Source organism: Hyla sarda, chromosome 4 (assembly GCF_029499605.1).
Source record: "Hyla sarda isolate aHylSar1 chromosome 4, aHylSar1.hap1, whole genome shotgun sequence".
Lineage (NCBI taxonomy): Eukaryota > Metazoa > Chordata > Amphibia > Anura > Hylidae > Hyla > Hyla sarda.
The window spans coordinates 408031850-408049715 of record NC_079192.1 but is presented as its reverse complement, the minus strand read 5'-3'; the positions used below and the strand labels follow the sequence as shown (position 1 = coordinate 408049715).

At 41.8% G+C, this 17866-nt stretch overlaps 1 protein-coding gene across 1 annotated transcript in view; it reads right to left on the bottom strand.

Moving 5' to 3' along the window:
- Nucleotides 1-5172: 5172 nt before the first annotated feature.
- The window catches only part of SSPN (sarcospan), a 31796-nt gene continuing 19102 nt past the window's right edge, over nt 5173-17866 (bottom strand). The window contains exons 2-3 of the mRNA XM_056517612.1: nt 10246-10332; nt 5173-7247 (exon numbers count right to left, since the gene is read on the bottom strand). Coding sequence (XP_056373587.1) covers nt 6882-7247; nt 10246-10332 — 453 coding nt within the window. The 3' untranslated portion in view covers nt 5173-6881. The remainder of the gene's footprint in view (nt 7248-10245; nt 10333-17866) is intronic.

The window sequence follows — 17866 nt, the reverse complement described above, 5'->3', positions numbered from 1 at the left end:
CTGCCCCCTATATACAAGAATATAACTACTATAATACTGCCTCCTATATACAAGAATATAACTGCTAAAATACTGCTCCTATATACAAGAATATAACTACTGTAATACTGCCCCTATATACAAGAATATATCCACTATAATACTGCTCCTAGGTATAAGAATATACTGGTAACCACTATAATACTGCTCATATATACAAGAATATAACTACTATAATACTGCCCCTATATACAAGAATATATCTACTATAATACTGCTCCTATATGCAAGAATATAACTACTATAATACTGCCCCTATATACAAGAATATAACTACTATAATACTGCTCCTATATACAAGAATATAGCTACTATAATACTGCTTCTATATACAAGAATATATCTACTATAATACTGCTCCTATATACAAGAATATAACTACTATAATACTGCTCCTATATACAAGAATATAACTACTATAATACTGCTCCTATATACAAGAATATAACTACTATAATACTGCTCCTATATACAAGAATATGACTACTATAATACTGCCCTCTATATACAAGAATATAACTACTATAATACTGCCCTCTATATACAAGAATATAACTACTATAATACTGCCTCCTATATACAAGAATATAACTACTATAATACTGCCTCCTATATACAAGAATATAACTACTATAATACTGCTACTATATACAAGAATATAACTACTATAATACTGCCTCCTATATACAAGAATATAACTACTATAATACTGCCTCCTATATACAAGAATATAACTGCTATAATACTGCTCCTATATACAAGAATATAACTACTGTAATACTGCTCCTATATACAAGAATATAACTACTATAATACTGCTCCTATATACAAGAATATAACTACTATAATACTGCTCCTATATACAAGAATATAACTACTATAATACTCCTCCTATATACAAGAATATAACTACTATAATACTGCCCCCTATATACAAGAATATAACTACTATAATACTGCCTCCTATATACAAGAATATAACTACTATAATACTGCTCCTATATACAAGAATATAACTACTATAATACTGCCCCCTATATACAAGAATATAACTAATATAATACTGCTCCTATATACAAGAATATAACTACTATAATACTACCTCCTATATACAAGAATATAACTACTATAATACTGCTACTATATACAAGAATATAACTACTATAATACTGCTCCCATATACAAGAATATAACTACTATAATACTGCTCCTATATACAAGAATATAACTATTATAATACTGCTCCTATATACAAGAATATAATTACTTTAATACTGCTCCTATATACAAGAATATAATTACTATAATACCGCCTCCTATATCCAAGAATATAACTACTATAATACTGCCTCCTATATACAAGAATATAACTACTATAATACTGCTCCTATATACAAGAATATAACTACTATAATACTGCTCCTATATACAAGAATATATCTACTATAATACTGCTCCTATATACAAGAATATAACTACTATAATACTGCTCCTATATACAAGAATATAACTACTATAATACAGCTCCTATATACTAGAATATAACTACTATAATACTGCTCCTATATACAAGAATATAACTACTATAATACTGCTCCTATATACAAGAATATAACTACTATAATACTGCCTCCTATATACAAGAATATAACTTCTATAATACTGCTCCTATATACAATAATATAACTACTATAATACTGCTCCTATATACAAGAATATAACTACTATAATCAGGCCCGTCGCTACCGGACCGGCAAACCAAGCAATTGCTTGGGGCCCCGAGCTGGCTGGGGGCCCCGAGCAGAGCCGGTGCACATCCAGTAGCGACGGGGCACTTCGGGGGGCCCGCACATTTCAATTAAATTACCTTTGTAAGGCGCGGGCCCCTTAAGAAACAAAGCGTAGGGCCGGCACCAGACAGGTCAGGGGCTGATGGGAGTAGAGACGTCACGTGCCCCGCGCAGGCACGCACGTCCACTCCGATCACCTGACCTGTCCCTGCTTACGTCCCTACGCGAACCTCCAGCATCCTCCTCATGCAGTGACAGGAGCAGCAGAAGACTCACGCCGCTGCAATGATCCGCGGCAGGGTAAGTAAACTGGCCGGGGGGGGGGGGGGGGATTGTATGGTGGTTAGGGGACTACATTGGTGATGAGAGGTGTGTGTGTGTGTGTGTGTGGGGGGGGGGGGTGTTAGGGGGGTGATGAGAGGTGCAGGGGGGTGTAATGGGGGTGATGAGAGGTGCAGGGGGGGTGTTATGGGGGTGATAAGAGATGCAGGGGGTGTAATGGGCGTGATGAGAGGTGCAGGGGGTGTTATGGGGGTAATAAGAGATGCAGGGGGGTGTAATGGGGGTGATGAGAGGTGCAGGGGGGTGTTATGGGGGTGATAAGAGATGCAGGGGGGGTGTTATGGGGGTGATAAGAGATGCAGGCGGGTGTTATGAGGGTGATAAGAGGTGCAGGGGGGTGTTATGGGGGTCATGAGAGGTGCAGGCAGATGTTATGGGGGTCATGAGAGGTGCAGGGGGTGTTATGGGGGCGATAAGAGATGCAGGGAGGGGTGTTATGGGGGTGATGAGAGGTGCCCCCCCTGCACCTCTCCTCATCACCCCCCCATAACCCCCCTGGTTATAGTAGTATTTTATTCAGGGTACAGTGTATGGCAGTATTATATTCAGGGTACAGTGTGGGGCAGTATTTTATTTAGGGTACAGTGTGGGACAGTATTATATTTAGTGGGTACAGTGTGGGGCAGGATTATATTTAGTGGGTACAGTGTGTAGCAGTATTATATTCAGGGTACAGTGTATGGCAGTATTATATTCAGGGTACAGTGTGCGGCAGTATTATATTCAGGGTACAGTGTGTGGCAGTATTATATTCAGGGTACAGTGTGGGGCAGGATTATATTTAGTGGGTACAGTGTGTAGCAGTATTATATTCAGGGTACAGTGTATAGCAGTTTTCTATTCAGGGTACAGTGTGTGGCAGTATTATGTTCAGGGTACAGTGTGTGGCAGGATTATATTTAGTGGGTTAAGTGTATAGCAGTATTATATTCAGGGTACAGTGTGGGGCAGTATTTTATTTAGGGTACAGTGTGGGGCAGTATTATATTCAGGGTACAGTGTGTGGCAGTATTATGTTCAGGGTACAGTGTATGGCAGTATTATATTCAGGGTACAGTGTGCGGCAGTATTATATTCAGGGTACAGTGTATGGCAGTATTATATTCAGGGTACAGTGTGTGGCAGTATTATATTCACGGTACAGTGTGGGGCAGGATTATATTTAGTGGGTACAGTGTGTAGCAGTATTATATTCAGGGTACAGTGTATAGCAGTTTTATATTCAGGGTACAGTGTGTGGCAGTATTATGTTCAGGGTACAGTGTGTGGCAGGATTATATTTAGTGGGTTAAGTGTATAGCAGTATTATATTCAGGGTACAGTGTGGGGCAGTATTTTATTTAGGGTACAGTATGGGGCAGTATTATATTCAGGGTACAGTGTGTGGCAGTATTATATTCAGGGTACAGTGTATGGCAGTATTATATTCAGGGTACAGTGTGCGGCAGTATTATATTCAGGGTACAGTGTATGGCAGTATTATATTCAGGGTACAGTGTGCGGCAGTATTATATTCAGGGTACAGTGTGTGGCAGTATTATATTCAGGGTACAGTGTGGGGCAGGATTATATTTAGTGGGTACAGTGTGTAGCAGTATTATATTCAGGGTACAGTGTATAGCAGTTTTATATTCAGGGTACAGTGTGTGGCAGTATTATGTTCAGGGTACAGTGTGTGGCAGGATTATATTTAGTGGGTTAAGTGTATAGCAGTATTATATTCAGGGTACAGTGTGGGGCAGTATTTTATTTAGGGTACAGTGTGGGGCAGTATTATATTCAGGGTACAGTGTGTGGCATTATTATATTCAGGGTACAGTGTGGGGCAGTATTATATTTAGTTGATACAGTGTGTGGCAGTATTAATTTTAGTTGGTACAGTGTGTGGCAGTATTATATTCAGGGTACAGTGTATAGCAGTATTATGTTCAGGGTACATTGTGTGGCAGGATTATATTTAGTGGGTACAGTGTATAGCAGTATTATATTCAGGGTACAGTGTATAGCAGTATTATATTCAGGGTACAGTGTGGGGCAGGATTATATTTAGTGGGTACAGTGTATAGCAGTATTACATTCAGGGTACAGTGTATAGCAGTATTATATTCAGGGTACAGTGTATAGCAGTATTATATTCAGGGTACAGTGTGGGGCAGTATTTTATTTAGGTTACACTTTCTGGCAAGGTTATAATGATTACTGTCTTCATGCAGAGGATGATGATCTGCTGACAGTGAGGAGCCAATGATGTCCGGATGTCAGACTCCGCAGATGGAGCTGGAGGAAGACCTGGTCTCTGGACCAGATGAAGAAGAAAAGATAACAGAGAAGATATCACTCAAGGCAGAAGACGTCACTCAGGTCACTGATATCATTGTGTGTTCTTCTGACTGTCCTATCAGAGCTGTAGTCACTTGTAAGTTTTGCAGTGATGATGGGTAAAACTGTGTCCAATCTGTGTCTCTCCAGCTGTTACAAAACTACAACTCCCATTGCCAGAGGCTCTTCAGACATGATGGGAGTTTTAGCTTTCCAACAGCTGGAGAACAACTTCAACCAAGGTGATCGGTGGGGGTCTCAGCAGTCAGACCCCCACCAAAAAAAATGGCCCTGGGGTGGACGGGTGGGGGTGGACAGGGGTTATGGGTAGGGAACACTGCCTGCCTACTAAGGGGGAACACTGCCTGCCTAATGTGGGGAACACTGGCAACCTAATGTGGGGGGAACTATGCTGCACCTAATGTGCATCGTATCGACGTTCGCTCACGTTGCGCTCCCAGAATTCAAGGGCCGGCGTTACTATGTCCTGACGCCGGCCCTAGAGCGTGACGTGCGTGAACATCAAAGGGGGGGGGGGGCCTCCATGTCCATTTTGCTTGGGGCCCCCAAATTCCTTCAAACGGCCCTGACTATAATACCGCCTCCTATATACAGGAACATTACTATTATATGACTCCCCACATGAAGCAGAGACTATAACTTCTATAGTGGATACATAATAAAGACAGTACTGTATGTTGTATATAATATAGACTTTGTTATTTGTTTGTCTCACAGGTAATAAACGTAGTAGAATAAAGTTTCTCGCACTCTTCTTAGATACAGTAGTCAGCGATACAGTCAGTGATACATTTATAAAGCACCTTATACTTGGTTTACATACCGCGCTGTCTTGACAGTAACAGACCACACACCGTCTTCTCATATCGGTACCAGCCTTACAGCATTCCTCTGTGCTGCTGTGAGCTGTCATCCTCTAGTCACTTCCAAAGCTGCATTCACAATCCTGTTGGCACACCTCCTGCATTGCATTGTGGGAGAAGTATTTTCACTAGGCTTTTGTAGAGAGTATGATGGAAACACTACATCTCCCACAATGCACCACAGCAGAACATAACCTGTAGGAACACTTGGACCAGCAAGGGCCAACAGAGACCTGTGAGCCGAAAACTGTAGAACTTTGAATGCAGCTTTGTCTGTGAATAGAGAACAAGACGTGACGTAAATTTCCAGTAAAATCCTTCTTAGCCCTTTGGTACCAGACCATGCCCTCAAATATTGTTTAAAATAACACTAAATGTCCTTATTAAAAGAGGCCGTATACTTCTAACAATTACCAAAAAACAGCCTTGATCTGGGGATCGACTTGGTGGTAAGTGTTCAATTTCTCTTCAGCAACCCCGCAGGCCGAATGAGGCATTACACCTTGGCCATTAAAACCAATGGGTTGTTTGTTTAATGTCTATACATGTCTGGTCCTCCAGAAAGAGAGAGGGGCAATTTTTTTGTACTTTAACTGATAAAGGAGGTACCTCATGTGAAACCCCTAAGTAACTCACAATATCTTAAAGGGGTACTCCACTGAAAAACATCTTATCCCCTATCCAAAGGGTAGGGGATAAGATGTCTGATCGCGCCACTGGGGACCCCCATTATCTCTGGGCTGGCAGCAGTGGCGTCTGAAACACGGAATCTTGGAGCTTCCGTGTTTGAGACATCACAACACGCCCCCTCCATTCATGTCTATGGGAGGAGGCGTGACAGCTACAACGTAGCTGTCACGCCTCCTCCCATAGACATGAATGGAGGAGGCGTGGCGGTTGCAGTCACCAGTCATCTGGCACGGAGCGGAGTCCGCTCATTGCACGGATGACCAGCGTGCGGCGCCGGAGATTGCAGGGTCCCCCCGCCATCAGACATCATATCCCCTATTTGTCAGATAGGGGATAACCATGTTTTTTGGCGGAGTACCCCTTTAAAGGACCAGACGCCTCCGTACATCTCATAGCTGGGAAAGCTGGATGACAACCAACATCTTTGCCATCATAGCTCCCCCAGGTGTCACACAGGGTTCCCAATTGCAAATCATTTCTCCCTATTTCTTCAGGACCACATATTCTGAAGAAATGGGAGGATGGATACATTTTTTTTAATCCCCCCCACCCCCATTTTTTAAAGGGTAAGTTCACAAAAATAAAGTTTTTGTCATAGGAAATCCTGGCTACATTCATGGTCTCAGTATGCTGGATAGACCAATATAGTCAAGTAAGGCCCCGGTGAAAATCCACGGGCTGGAAAGGCAGGGTACAGACGGGTTTTGGAGGCATGTTAGACCTCTGAAGGGGTCCAGAAAAGCAGAGTAAGTGGGGGGCGCCTTGGTGTATTGGAATATAGTCAGCACTATGGTAAGTTCCATCATCATTGTGACCACTATACTTTCTGTTGGGGCGTGTCTTTGGCCGCTGACCCTTGGCGCCACAGGCCCGCATAGAAGACCTGATAGCGGTGCTTCCACATGATGAAGCAGGCCGCCAGGCAGGCCAGGGCGAGCAGCAGGTTCAGAGCCATCTGCAGGAGCACGAAGAGCTTGATGGTGGTGGTGACCGTGTCGCAGTCGGCCACTTTCTGGTAGAGGAAGGTTCGGCTCAGCGGGTCCGTCGGGTCCAAGGTGCAGTGACACGAGTCCTCCCCCATCTTGCAGGTGTACTTGGTGATCTGGTTGTAATGGTGAGCCGCGAAGGCCACGGCCAAGACGCAGATGATTGCGCTGAGGGCGCTGAGCAGGAAATAGAGTAGCTGGAAGAGATGCAAGACAAGAAATGTAAAAAAATCTGACTATACGGAGTGCCTGAAGTATCTATAAAATGGGGCCCCTTCTGGGGTCACCACACCTTTATGAAAGGACAAGAAGATCCCCCAGTTCTGCGCCCCCCCCCCCCCCCCAAGAATAGGGGAAACTGGACTTAAAAATCTCTTACTACTACAATGTAAACTAATGCGTCTCCATGGTAACAGACTACAAACAAACCCCTTGTGGTCTGATAATACAGTCTGTAGGATCCCCATTATTCTGGGGCAGTGCTGTGGAGTCGGAGTCGAGGAGTCGGAGTTGGACGAAATTTTGGGTACCTGGAGTCGGAGTCGGCAAACAATGCACAGACTCCGACTCCTACTAAATTTAGATCACAAAAAGTTATAATTAATGACTTCTCTACTTTAAGAATAAAGACCAATGCATGCAGTGCCTCACGTAACCGCAATGCGAACACGTTAAGTGACCGTGAAGAAGCATGCTTTCCTTGTGCTTCACTATATGGCACGCAACGCACAATTAGGAGCGGCAATACTTATACTTTCCATAGTGTTGTGTTCTGCTGTTACAGGGAACCCATGGGTAACCTCGCCTCTCACTGATAAGGGGTTAAGTAAATATGTGTTTTGCAGGACTAGAGACACTTGTATAAGAGAAGGGAATGGAGGGTCAATAGTTCAAGACTGAAGCTGTAAACCATTGGAAAAACTGCTGCCATTCAGCTAAGGCTATAAAATCTTGTAAACTCGATTGTTAGCTTAAACTTTAAACAGGACTATGGGATTCTACTAGGGAAATCATGTTTTATAATAAATGCCCCTTCCTGGATCCTCCCACTGCCCTATCTTCAGCAGCAGATCAGCACACAAACTGTTCAATACAGTAGACTGTTGGCTTCCCAGACAGTAGTCCTGTGGTATTGACATGTATGTTGCCTTTCTTTCCTTCAAGGAATGTATAAAATACATTCGCATATTAATACAGAGGAGACGGAACATTTATCTACCGACTTCACAGCCCTGTTCTGGGGTCACCTTACTTTAATAACAGGACAAGAGGATCTCCAAATTTTGCCCCCTCCCCCCTTTGTGTAGAGGGACACTCGACTTTAAAATCTTCCACCGTTTTGTGTCTATAGCTACCATGTAAACCAATGAGTCTCCATGGTAACAGACTACAACCAATCCATTTGTAGTCTGATAATGCAGTCCCTAAGCAGTCCTCTACAGCATCAGGTCCATCAACAGCATCAATGGTTCTATTCCCATGCAGTCATTCCCAACCAGTGGGTGTGCCTCCAGCTCACAAATAATGTAGCCCTCCAGATGTTGCAAAACTACAACTCCCAGCATGCCCGGACAGCCGTTGGCTGTCCGGGCATGCTGGGAGTTGTAGTTTTGCAACTGCTGGAGGCAGACTGGCTGAAAAACACTGCCCTAAGGTTATATTCTCACTACGGAATTTTAGATTCCACGTGCAGCGGTCTTTTCCATAGTCAGCGTTTAAATGTCCGAACGCGGAATCTGTACCGAATTTCCACGAGGACAATCCGTAGTGTGAACCTACTCTAAGGATGTAGGGACCTTCCATATGCTCCGTTTTAACATTAAAGGGTTATTCCAGGAAAAAAAAGTTTTTTTTTTTTTTTATATATCAACTGACTCCAGAAAGTTAAACAGATTTGTAAATTACTTCTATTAAAAAATCTTAATCCTTTCAATATTTATCAGCTGCTGAAGTTGAGTTGTTGTTGTTTTCTGTCTGGAAACAGTGCTCTCTGCTGACACCTCTGCTTGTCTCGGGAACTGCACAGAGTAGAAGAGGTTTGCTACGGGGATTTGCTTCTACTCTGGACAGTTCCCGAGACAGTTCATCAGAGAGCACTTAGACAGAAAAGAACAACTCAACTTCAGCAGCTCATAAGTACTGAAAGGATTAAGATTTTTTTTTTATAGAAGTAATTTACAAATCTTTTTAACTTTCTGGAGCCAGTTGAGATATATATATATATATATATATATATATATATATATATATATATTTTTTTTTTTTTTATTTTTTTTTTTTCTGGATAACCCCTTTAAAAAGTAGGACTGCAGGATCTGACTACGCAGGGCTTGTTTGTAGTCAGGAGACAAGATTTTTTTTTTATTTTTTTTTTAATAAAGACTATTTACAAAGTTGCTTCATATTTCATGCCCCAGATTTTAAAAACAATTGGCCATTGGTTGTAAAAGTATACACACCCCAGTCTCCATTTTCAGTTCTAAGCCTGAGCGGTATATAACGGTGCATGACTAGGCGTATCTAGAGATGAGCGAACTTACAGTAAATTCGATTCGTCACGAACTTCTCGGCTCGGCAGTTGATGACTTTTCCTGCATAAATTAGTTCAGCTTTCAGGTGCTCCCGTGGGCTGGAAAAGGTGGATACAGTCCTAGGAGACTCTTTTCTAGGAATGTATCCACCTTTTCCAGCCCACCGGAGCACCTGAAGGCTGAACTAATTTACGCAGGAAAAGTCATCAACTGCCGAGCCGAGAAGTTCGCGACGAATTGAATTTACTGTAAGTTCGCTCATCTCTAGGCGTATCTATCGGCCAGGATCCTGAGTGACAACCCCTGGGAGATGGCGGATTCAAGGATTCAAGGTGCCTGAAAGTCAAGATCTCCCACAGGTGTAACCGAAAATCCTGTTCCCTTCAGATGATGAAGAAAGATGATCAAACGGGAAACTCACATGACTGACTGCGGGGCGAGAAAACACCCCAGGGCACCGCGTCTACCACACAATGGAGATTTTCTCAGGCGTAAATTCTTTGTCAGCTTTAGGTCTCATGACTGATCAATAAACAGGGCAAGTGAGGACGGGAGAGGGAAAGAGCGGCCAGAGAGGAGGCCCGGATCCCGCACAGTAATATATACGTCACCGCTATATACCGTATCACACAGTTCACCGTAATAAGAGCAAACCGCAACTCACCTTCAAGGCAAATTGTCCAGACGTCTTCTCATCGGGCTGATAGGGGAGGCAGAGCAAGATCAAGCCCAAGATGGCCACCACACTGACCTGCAAATACACGGGACATCACATGAGAGCCTCCTCATCACATATAGGGGGCAGTATTATAGTAGTTATATTCTTGTATATAGGAGCAGTATTATAGTAGTTATATTCTTGTATATAGGGGCAGTATTATAGTAGTTATATTCTTGTATATAGAAGCAGTATTATAGTAGTTATATTCTTGTATATAGGAGCAGTATTATAGTAGTTATATTCTTGTATATAGGAGCAGTATTATAGTAGTTATATTCTTGTATATAGGGGCAGTATTATAGTAGTTATATTCTTGTATATAGGAGCAGTATTATAGTAGTTATATTCTTGTATATAGGAGCAGTATTATAGTAGTTATATTCTTGTATATAGGAACAGTATTATAGTAGTTATATTCTTGTATATAGGAGCAGCATTATAGTAGTTATATTCTTGTATATAGGGGGCAGTATTATAGTAGTTATATTCTTGTATATAGGGGGCAGTATTATAGTAGTTATATTCTTGTATATAGGAGCAGTATTATAGTAGTTATATTCTTGTATATAGGAGCAGTATTATAGTAGTTATATTCTTGTATATAGAAGCAGTATTATAGTAGTTATATTCTTGTATATAGGAGCAGTATTATGGTAGTTATATTCTTGTATATTGGAGCAGTATTATAGTAGTTATATTCTTGTATATAGAAGCAGTATTATAGTAGTTATATTCTTGTATATATGAGCAGTATTATAGTAGTTATATTCTTGTATATAGGAGCAGTATTATAGTAGCTATATTCTTGTATATAGGAGCAGTATTATAAAAGTTATATTCTTGTATATAGGAGCAGTATTATAGTAGTTATATTCTTGTATATAGGAGCAGTATTATAGTAGTTATATTCTTGTATATAGGAGCAGTATTATAGTAGTTATATTCTTGTATATAGGAGCAGTATTATAGTAGTTATATTCTTGTATATAGGAGCAGTATTATAGTAGTTATATTCTTGTATATAGGGGGCAGTATTATAGTAGTTATATTCTTGTATATAGGAGCAGTAGTATAGTAGTTATATTCTTGTATATAGGAGCAGTATTATAGTAGTTATATTCTTGTATATAGGAGCAGTATTATAGTAGTTATATTCTTGTATATAGGAGCAGTATTATAGAAGTTATATTCTTGTATATAGGAGCAGTATTATAGTAGTTATATTCTTGTATATAGGAGCAGTATTATAGTAGTTATATTCTTGTATATAGGAGCAGTATTATAGTAGATATATTCTTGTATATAGGAGGCAGTATTATAGTAGTTATATTCTTGTATATAGCAGCAGTATTATAGTAGTTATATTCTTGTATATAGGAGCAGTATTATAGTAGTTATATTCTTGTATATAGGAGCAGTATTATAGCAGTTATATTCTTGTATATAGGAGGCAGTATTATAGTAGTTATATTCTTGTATATAGGAGCAGTATTATAGAAGTTATATTCTTGTATATAGGAGCAGTATTATAGTAGTTATATTCTTGTATATAGGAGCAGTATTATAGTAGTTATATTCTTGTATATAGGAGCAGTATTATAGTAGTTATACTGCTACATAGGAGCAGTATTATAGTAGTTATATTCTTGTATATAGGAGGCAGTATTATAGTAGTTATATTCTTGTATATAGGAGCAGTATTATAGTAGTTATATTCTTGTATATAGGAGCAGTATTAAAGTAGTTATATTCTTGTATATATGAGCAGTATTATAGTAGTTATGGCATACAAGGAGATTTACACCAGGCACTGCCTACTCGCTAATTCTTGCTGCTCCGGACTGTCGGAATGATGAACTGCTCTAGTGCGTACACCTCGCCGGGAGCGTCTACGTCTGACAGGCAAACAGTTCCATTTGATCTTCATCAAAGAGAAAGAGAAAAGACGGACGACTCACCTGGGTGAGTCGTCCGTCTTTTCTCTTTCTCTTTGATGAATATTATAGTAGTTATATTCTTGTAAATAGAGGCAGTATTATAGTAGTTATATTCTTGTATATAGGAGCAGTATTATAGTAGTTATATTCTTGTATATAGAGGGCAGTATTCTAATAGTTATATTCTTGTACATAGGAGCAGTATTATAGTAGTTATATTCTTGTATATAGGAGTAGTATTATAGTAGTTATATTCTTGTATATAGGAGCAGTATTATAGTAGTTATATTCTTGTATATAGGAGCAGTATTATAGTAGTTATATTCTTGTACATAGGAGGCAGTATTATAGTAGTTATATTCTTGTATATAGGAGCAGTATTATAGTAGTTATATTCTTGTATATAGGAGCAGTATTATAGTAGTTATATTCTTGTATATAGGGGCAATATTAAAGTAGTTATATTCTTGTATATAGGAGCAGTATTATAATAGTTATATTCTTGTATATAGGAGCAGTATTATAGTAGTTATATTCTTGTATATAGGAGGCAGTATTATAATAGTTATATTCTTGTATATAGGAGCAGTATTATAGTAGTTATATTCTTGTATATAGGAGCAGTATTATAGTAATTATATTCTTGTATATAGGAGCAGTATTATAGTAGTTATATTCTTGTATATAGGAGCAGTATTATAGTATTTATATTGTTGTATATAGGAGCAGCATTATGGTAGTTATATTCTTGTATATAGGAGCAGTATTATAGTAGTTATATTCTTGTATATAGGAGCAGAATTATAGTAGTTATATTCTTGTATATAGGAGGCAGTATTATAGTAGTTATATTCTTGTATATAGGAGGCAATTTTTATTGTGAAAACAAACAAAATAACAAGTAACATAAATTCTTACAATGCAAAACAAAGATAACAAGCATTGTACACACAATGACTACTCAACTAGAGTATGCACAGAGTAATATTAAACTTAGAAAGTCCACATTTGCTGGAAAAGGAAAAACACAAAAAAAATTTATAAATCATCCGTGTTAAACCAAAGAGACATTCCTCCATAATTTCCCATTATTTTGGTTCCTCCGTATCTCTAATGACTTTACCCACTGGAGCTCAGACATTATCTGGCTTACTGCTGTGATGTGGTGGAATGGCTCATTGTGTATGGACACTCTAGTTCTCATGTGCCAATGGTAATATTTAATGATTGTTATAATTATGTACATTGTCCCCCTGTCTACAGTCCTGTTACTGGATGGTACAGCATATATGATGTCAGGATACGTCAGGTTCTGCAGTAATGGGATGTTCAGCTTACTGGACACTTCTTCCCATATCCTCCTCCCGCCCCTGCAGTCAGATATGAAATGCTCCATCGTCTCCTCCTGCTGACAACCCAGAGGACAGTTCCTATCAGAAACGCTTAGATACTTTAGATTACCCCTGACAAAGAGCCTCCCATGGAGCGACAGCCAAGCTATGTCAAAGAATTTTGCGGGGAGTCGTTTCCCATTGAGGAACTTTAGACTTTCCTGTAAAGTGCTGGTCACACAGTCCCTCAAGGCAAGTGGAGAACAAAAGAAAGCCCTACAAACCCTTACGTATAGATCCTTCCTTGGCTTACTCTCTATATAGGACTTCTCAATGCGCCATCTCTTCAGACATCTGAGCCCGTATTCCAGGTACGGGGGGAGGTAGTCACGCGTCCATCTCCCCCTCTTGAGACTGCCGCCTCGCACCCAAGACTCTGCAAAAGGCAATATCCAGTCCCTGATACTATTCGCCCACAGGGAGCTGTTGTTTGAGTCCAGGCAACCAAAATTAACTTTTAGAAACATGGAGTCAAAGAACACCCTTGGATTCAGCATATCCAACCCACCCTCTCTCCTCTGTAGGTAGGTGATCCCTCTTTTTATTGGGTTCAACCTGTTCCCCCAAAACATCTGGAAGAACAGGCTAAAGAGCCGAGCGGAGAAACATTCTGGCAAAGGAAAAACGACAGAGACATACAAGAAGACGGGGACCAGGTAAGTCTTCAACATTGTAACCCTTTCTCTATAGGTCAGCCTCCAGTTCTTCCATCGCTGAACCTTTGCATTTCCGGCTTCCAACTTCTCTTCCCAATTTAGTTTGGCATTATCGTCCCTCCCAAATTTGACCCCTAGGATTTTAATATAGGAGGAGGCTCTCACAAATTGGGGCAGATCAAAGTCTGGATCAGAATCAGATATCCAGAGAGCTTGACTCTTCTCAAAGTTGACCAGAGACCCTGAGGCCTCCGAGTAACTTCTGATGGCCATAGACAACATCTCCACCTCACGAGGCTCAGATATCACTACAGTCACATCATCCGCATAGGCAACAACACTCAGGGGCAGGGAGTGGGGGACCGGCACCCCCTGAAAACCACACTCCTGCAGTGACCTCAGAAACGGATCTAAGGCAAATACATACAGCAGCGGACTCAGTGGGCAACCTTGTCTCACCCCCGCCTCAACCCTGAAGGTGTCACCCTGCCAACCATTGATCAGAGGAAAGCTCTCGGCCTCACAATACAAAGTCTTCAGCCAATCGATGAATTGTCCCGGAATACCGTACTTTGACAAAGTGGCCCATAGATACTCGTGATCTACTCTGTCAAAGGCTTTAGCCTGGTCAAGACTGACAACATATCTCCCACACCTCAGGGCTTTACATCTCTCAAACATCTCCCTTATGGAGATCACTGCCCCAGAGATGTTCCGCCCTTTTACTGTGCCATACTGACAGCCTGCCAACAGTGCCGGGGACAGACAAACTAACCTAGAAAACAGGATTTTTGCCAGAATCTTCCTGTCGACATTCAAGAGGGCAATTGGCCTCCAGTTCTTGATGTCACTCGGCTCTTTACCTTTAGACAGCAGAATCAGCGAGGACACTCTCATGGATGGAGGCATCAGGTGACTTTCTAGACAATTTGTGTAAACATCCACGAGGATTGGGGCCAAGAGGTCTCTGAATGTCTTATAGAATTCTGCTGTTATCCCATCCGGACCTGGTGCCTTCTTCAGATGTAACTTATCAATGGCCTCTTTGACCTCTGCCACCGTCAATTCTGCTGTCAAAGGAGAAAAGTCCAAATCATTAGTATCAGGGAGCGGAGTTGTCTCCAAGAATTGGGTCATCTTGTCTCTATCCAAAACCTTCCTCTGAAACAAGTCAGCATAGTACGATCTCACCACCCCCAGGATACCCTCCCGAGATTCCTGCAAAACACCCTGGGAGTCAGTGAGACCGGTGACAGATTTATTTGCCACCCGCTCCCGGCAATTCTCAAAGGGATCAGGAGACCCTAAGGACCCATAATCCCTTTCAAGAACCAGGGAGGTATACCTGCTGTACTGATACTGCCTTATCTCAGATTTCAGCTGGTCTATCCTTTGTTGGTCCCCACCCGCCGAATATAGTGACTCCAATTCTTTGCGCAGCTTGAGATACTGGCCATACTTACTCCTCCCCTTTTTAAAGGACAGTCTCTTTAAGAGGGTTCTGATCTCATCCTTGACATCCTCCCACCAGGCGGCCATATCATCATAGAAGTCCACCCGCTCTAGCTGACTCTGCATGAAGGAATGAACACATGTCTGAACATAGTCATCCTCCAACATACTAGAGTTGAGCTTCCATAGCCCCCTACCAATATCTGGGCGCTTAGTGGCTCCTAAACAGAAAACCAAGGCCATATGATCTGAATATGGGACAACTTTCTCACACATCTCACTAACCATTTCTGCAGGACTCACAAACGCCATGTCAATCCTACTGCTCCTGTCAGAACATGTGTATGTAAATTTTGGCTTTCTACCGCCCCGTGTAAAGACATCACTTAACCCGGACTGCAAGATCATGTTATTAAGGACTTTTGAGTCCCTGGCCACCGCTCTACCTGAGGACCTGTCACCTGAAGTCCTAGTGACATTGAAATCCCCGGCCATTATAACAGGGACAGCTGTAAACAGATATGGCTTGACATCATTAAACAACTGGACCCTTTCTGTCACTGTCTGCGGGCCATAGATATTTATGAGCCGGAGCCTTCTACCATGTATAGTGACCTCAAGGATCAGACACCTTCCCATGATGACCTCTGTCATCCTATGTATTGTCACATCCCTGGTGGTAAACAATATGGCCACCCCGGCATAAGGCTCCACAGCCAGTGACCAGAAAGAGGGACCAGACGTCCATTCCCTCTCAGCCTCACGTAGGTGCCCCAGTGTAGTCAGGCGTGTCTCCTGTAAGAAGATGACATCTCTGTCCAGATATCTAAGATGGTCATAAACTATGTGCCGTGTCCTCTTCACTTTAATACTGTTCACATTACTTGAAGCAAGTTTTAAAGTAAACCCAGCCATGATAAGATAGTACAAGAAGAGCAGAGACCTGACGCCCATCATCACAAGTCAGAATCTGAGTCCCGCTGTCCACCACCTGTCTCCATGTCTGACTCTGCATTAGCTTTTACAGTCTGGGGTTTTCTTTTTATTGGGGGTTGGTCCCTTGTGTCATCATCACATTCGTCCTCTATTCTTTTTAACTCTGTGTCTAAATCACCGTCAAACTCTGACAGAACCTCGTATCTGTTGGACACGACCATTACTCCTGCCCCATTGTTGACCTTTTTCTGACTGGTGGTATACTCTCTCTCTGGCCTGCGGGATGAGGTGTCTTTTTTCCTTCTTTTAATTTTCTGGGCCTTACTTTCCTCAGATGCAGATACAGAAGAGGATACCCCCGGTTGCTGCTGGTCCTGTGGGACAACCTCCATTCCACCTTGTGTGTTTTCTAACTGCTGAGGTGTTGGTGCGGTGTTACCCAAGTCTGGCTGGACCTCCTGTCTTGTTAATATAGACCCAGATATCAAAATCTCCTCCTCTACAGCCTCTGCCCCCGCCACAAGGTCCTCATCAGGAAGCTCCCGGCAGATGTTGTGCCAGGCATTGGGACAGTCCCGGTGAGGGTGACCGATCTCACCACAGAGATTGCACCTGATGTTCTGGCAGTCAGCACTTAGGTGACCAGTTTCCCCACATAGATTACATTTTACCACTGTACATGTATTTGCCAGATGGCCAGGTTTACCACATTTAAAGCACTTTCTGGGCTGACCAGGGTAGAAACAAACGCCCTTTTCCCTCCCAATGAAGAAGGAGTTGGGCAGATGTTGTGTGATGTTCCCATGTTGGCGCAGCTTCACCAGGACCTTCCACCCTCCAGTCCAGATACCGTCATCATCTCTGTTCTTGGTGAGATCAGACACCAGGTCACAATGTCTGCGGAGCCACACCACAATGTCCTGGGGAGGAACAGCTTCATTCCAGAAGATGATGTTTATGATGACGGTATCTGGCTTGGATATGGGAATAAAACTGAATTTACTCCATCCATCCTTGTCTCTGAATCTGGGGAAGTTGGACCAGAACCTATCCAGATTAGACATGAGCTTAAAGCTGACATCATAGCCCTGTCTATCTGGAAGGTTTATTACTGCCAAGATGTCCGCTGGCACAAACCCCATCTGGTGGCACAGGAGCTCCCTCACCACAAACCTCCTATCCGGAAGGTCCT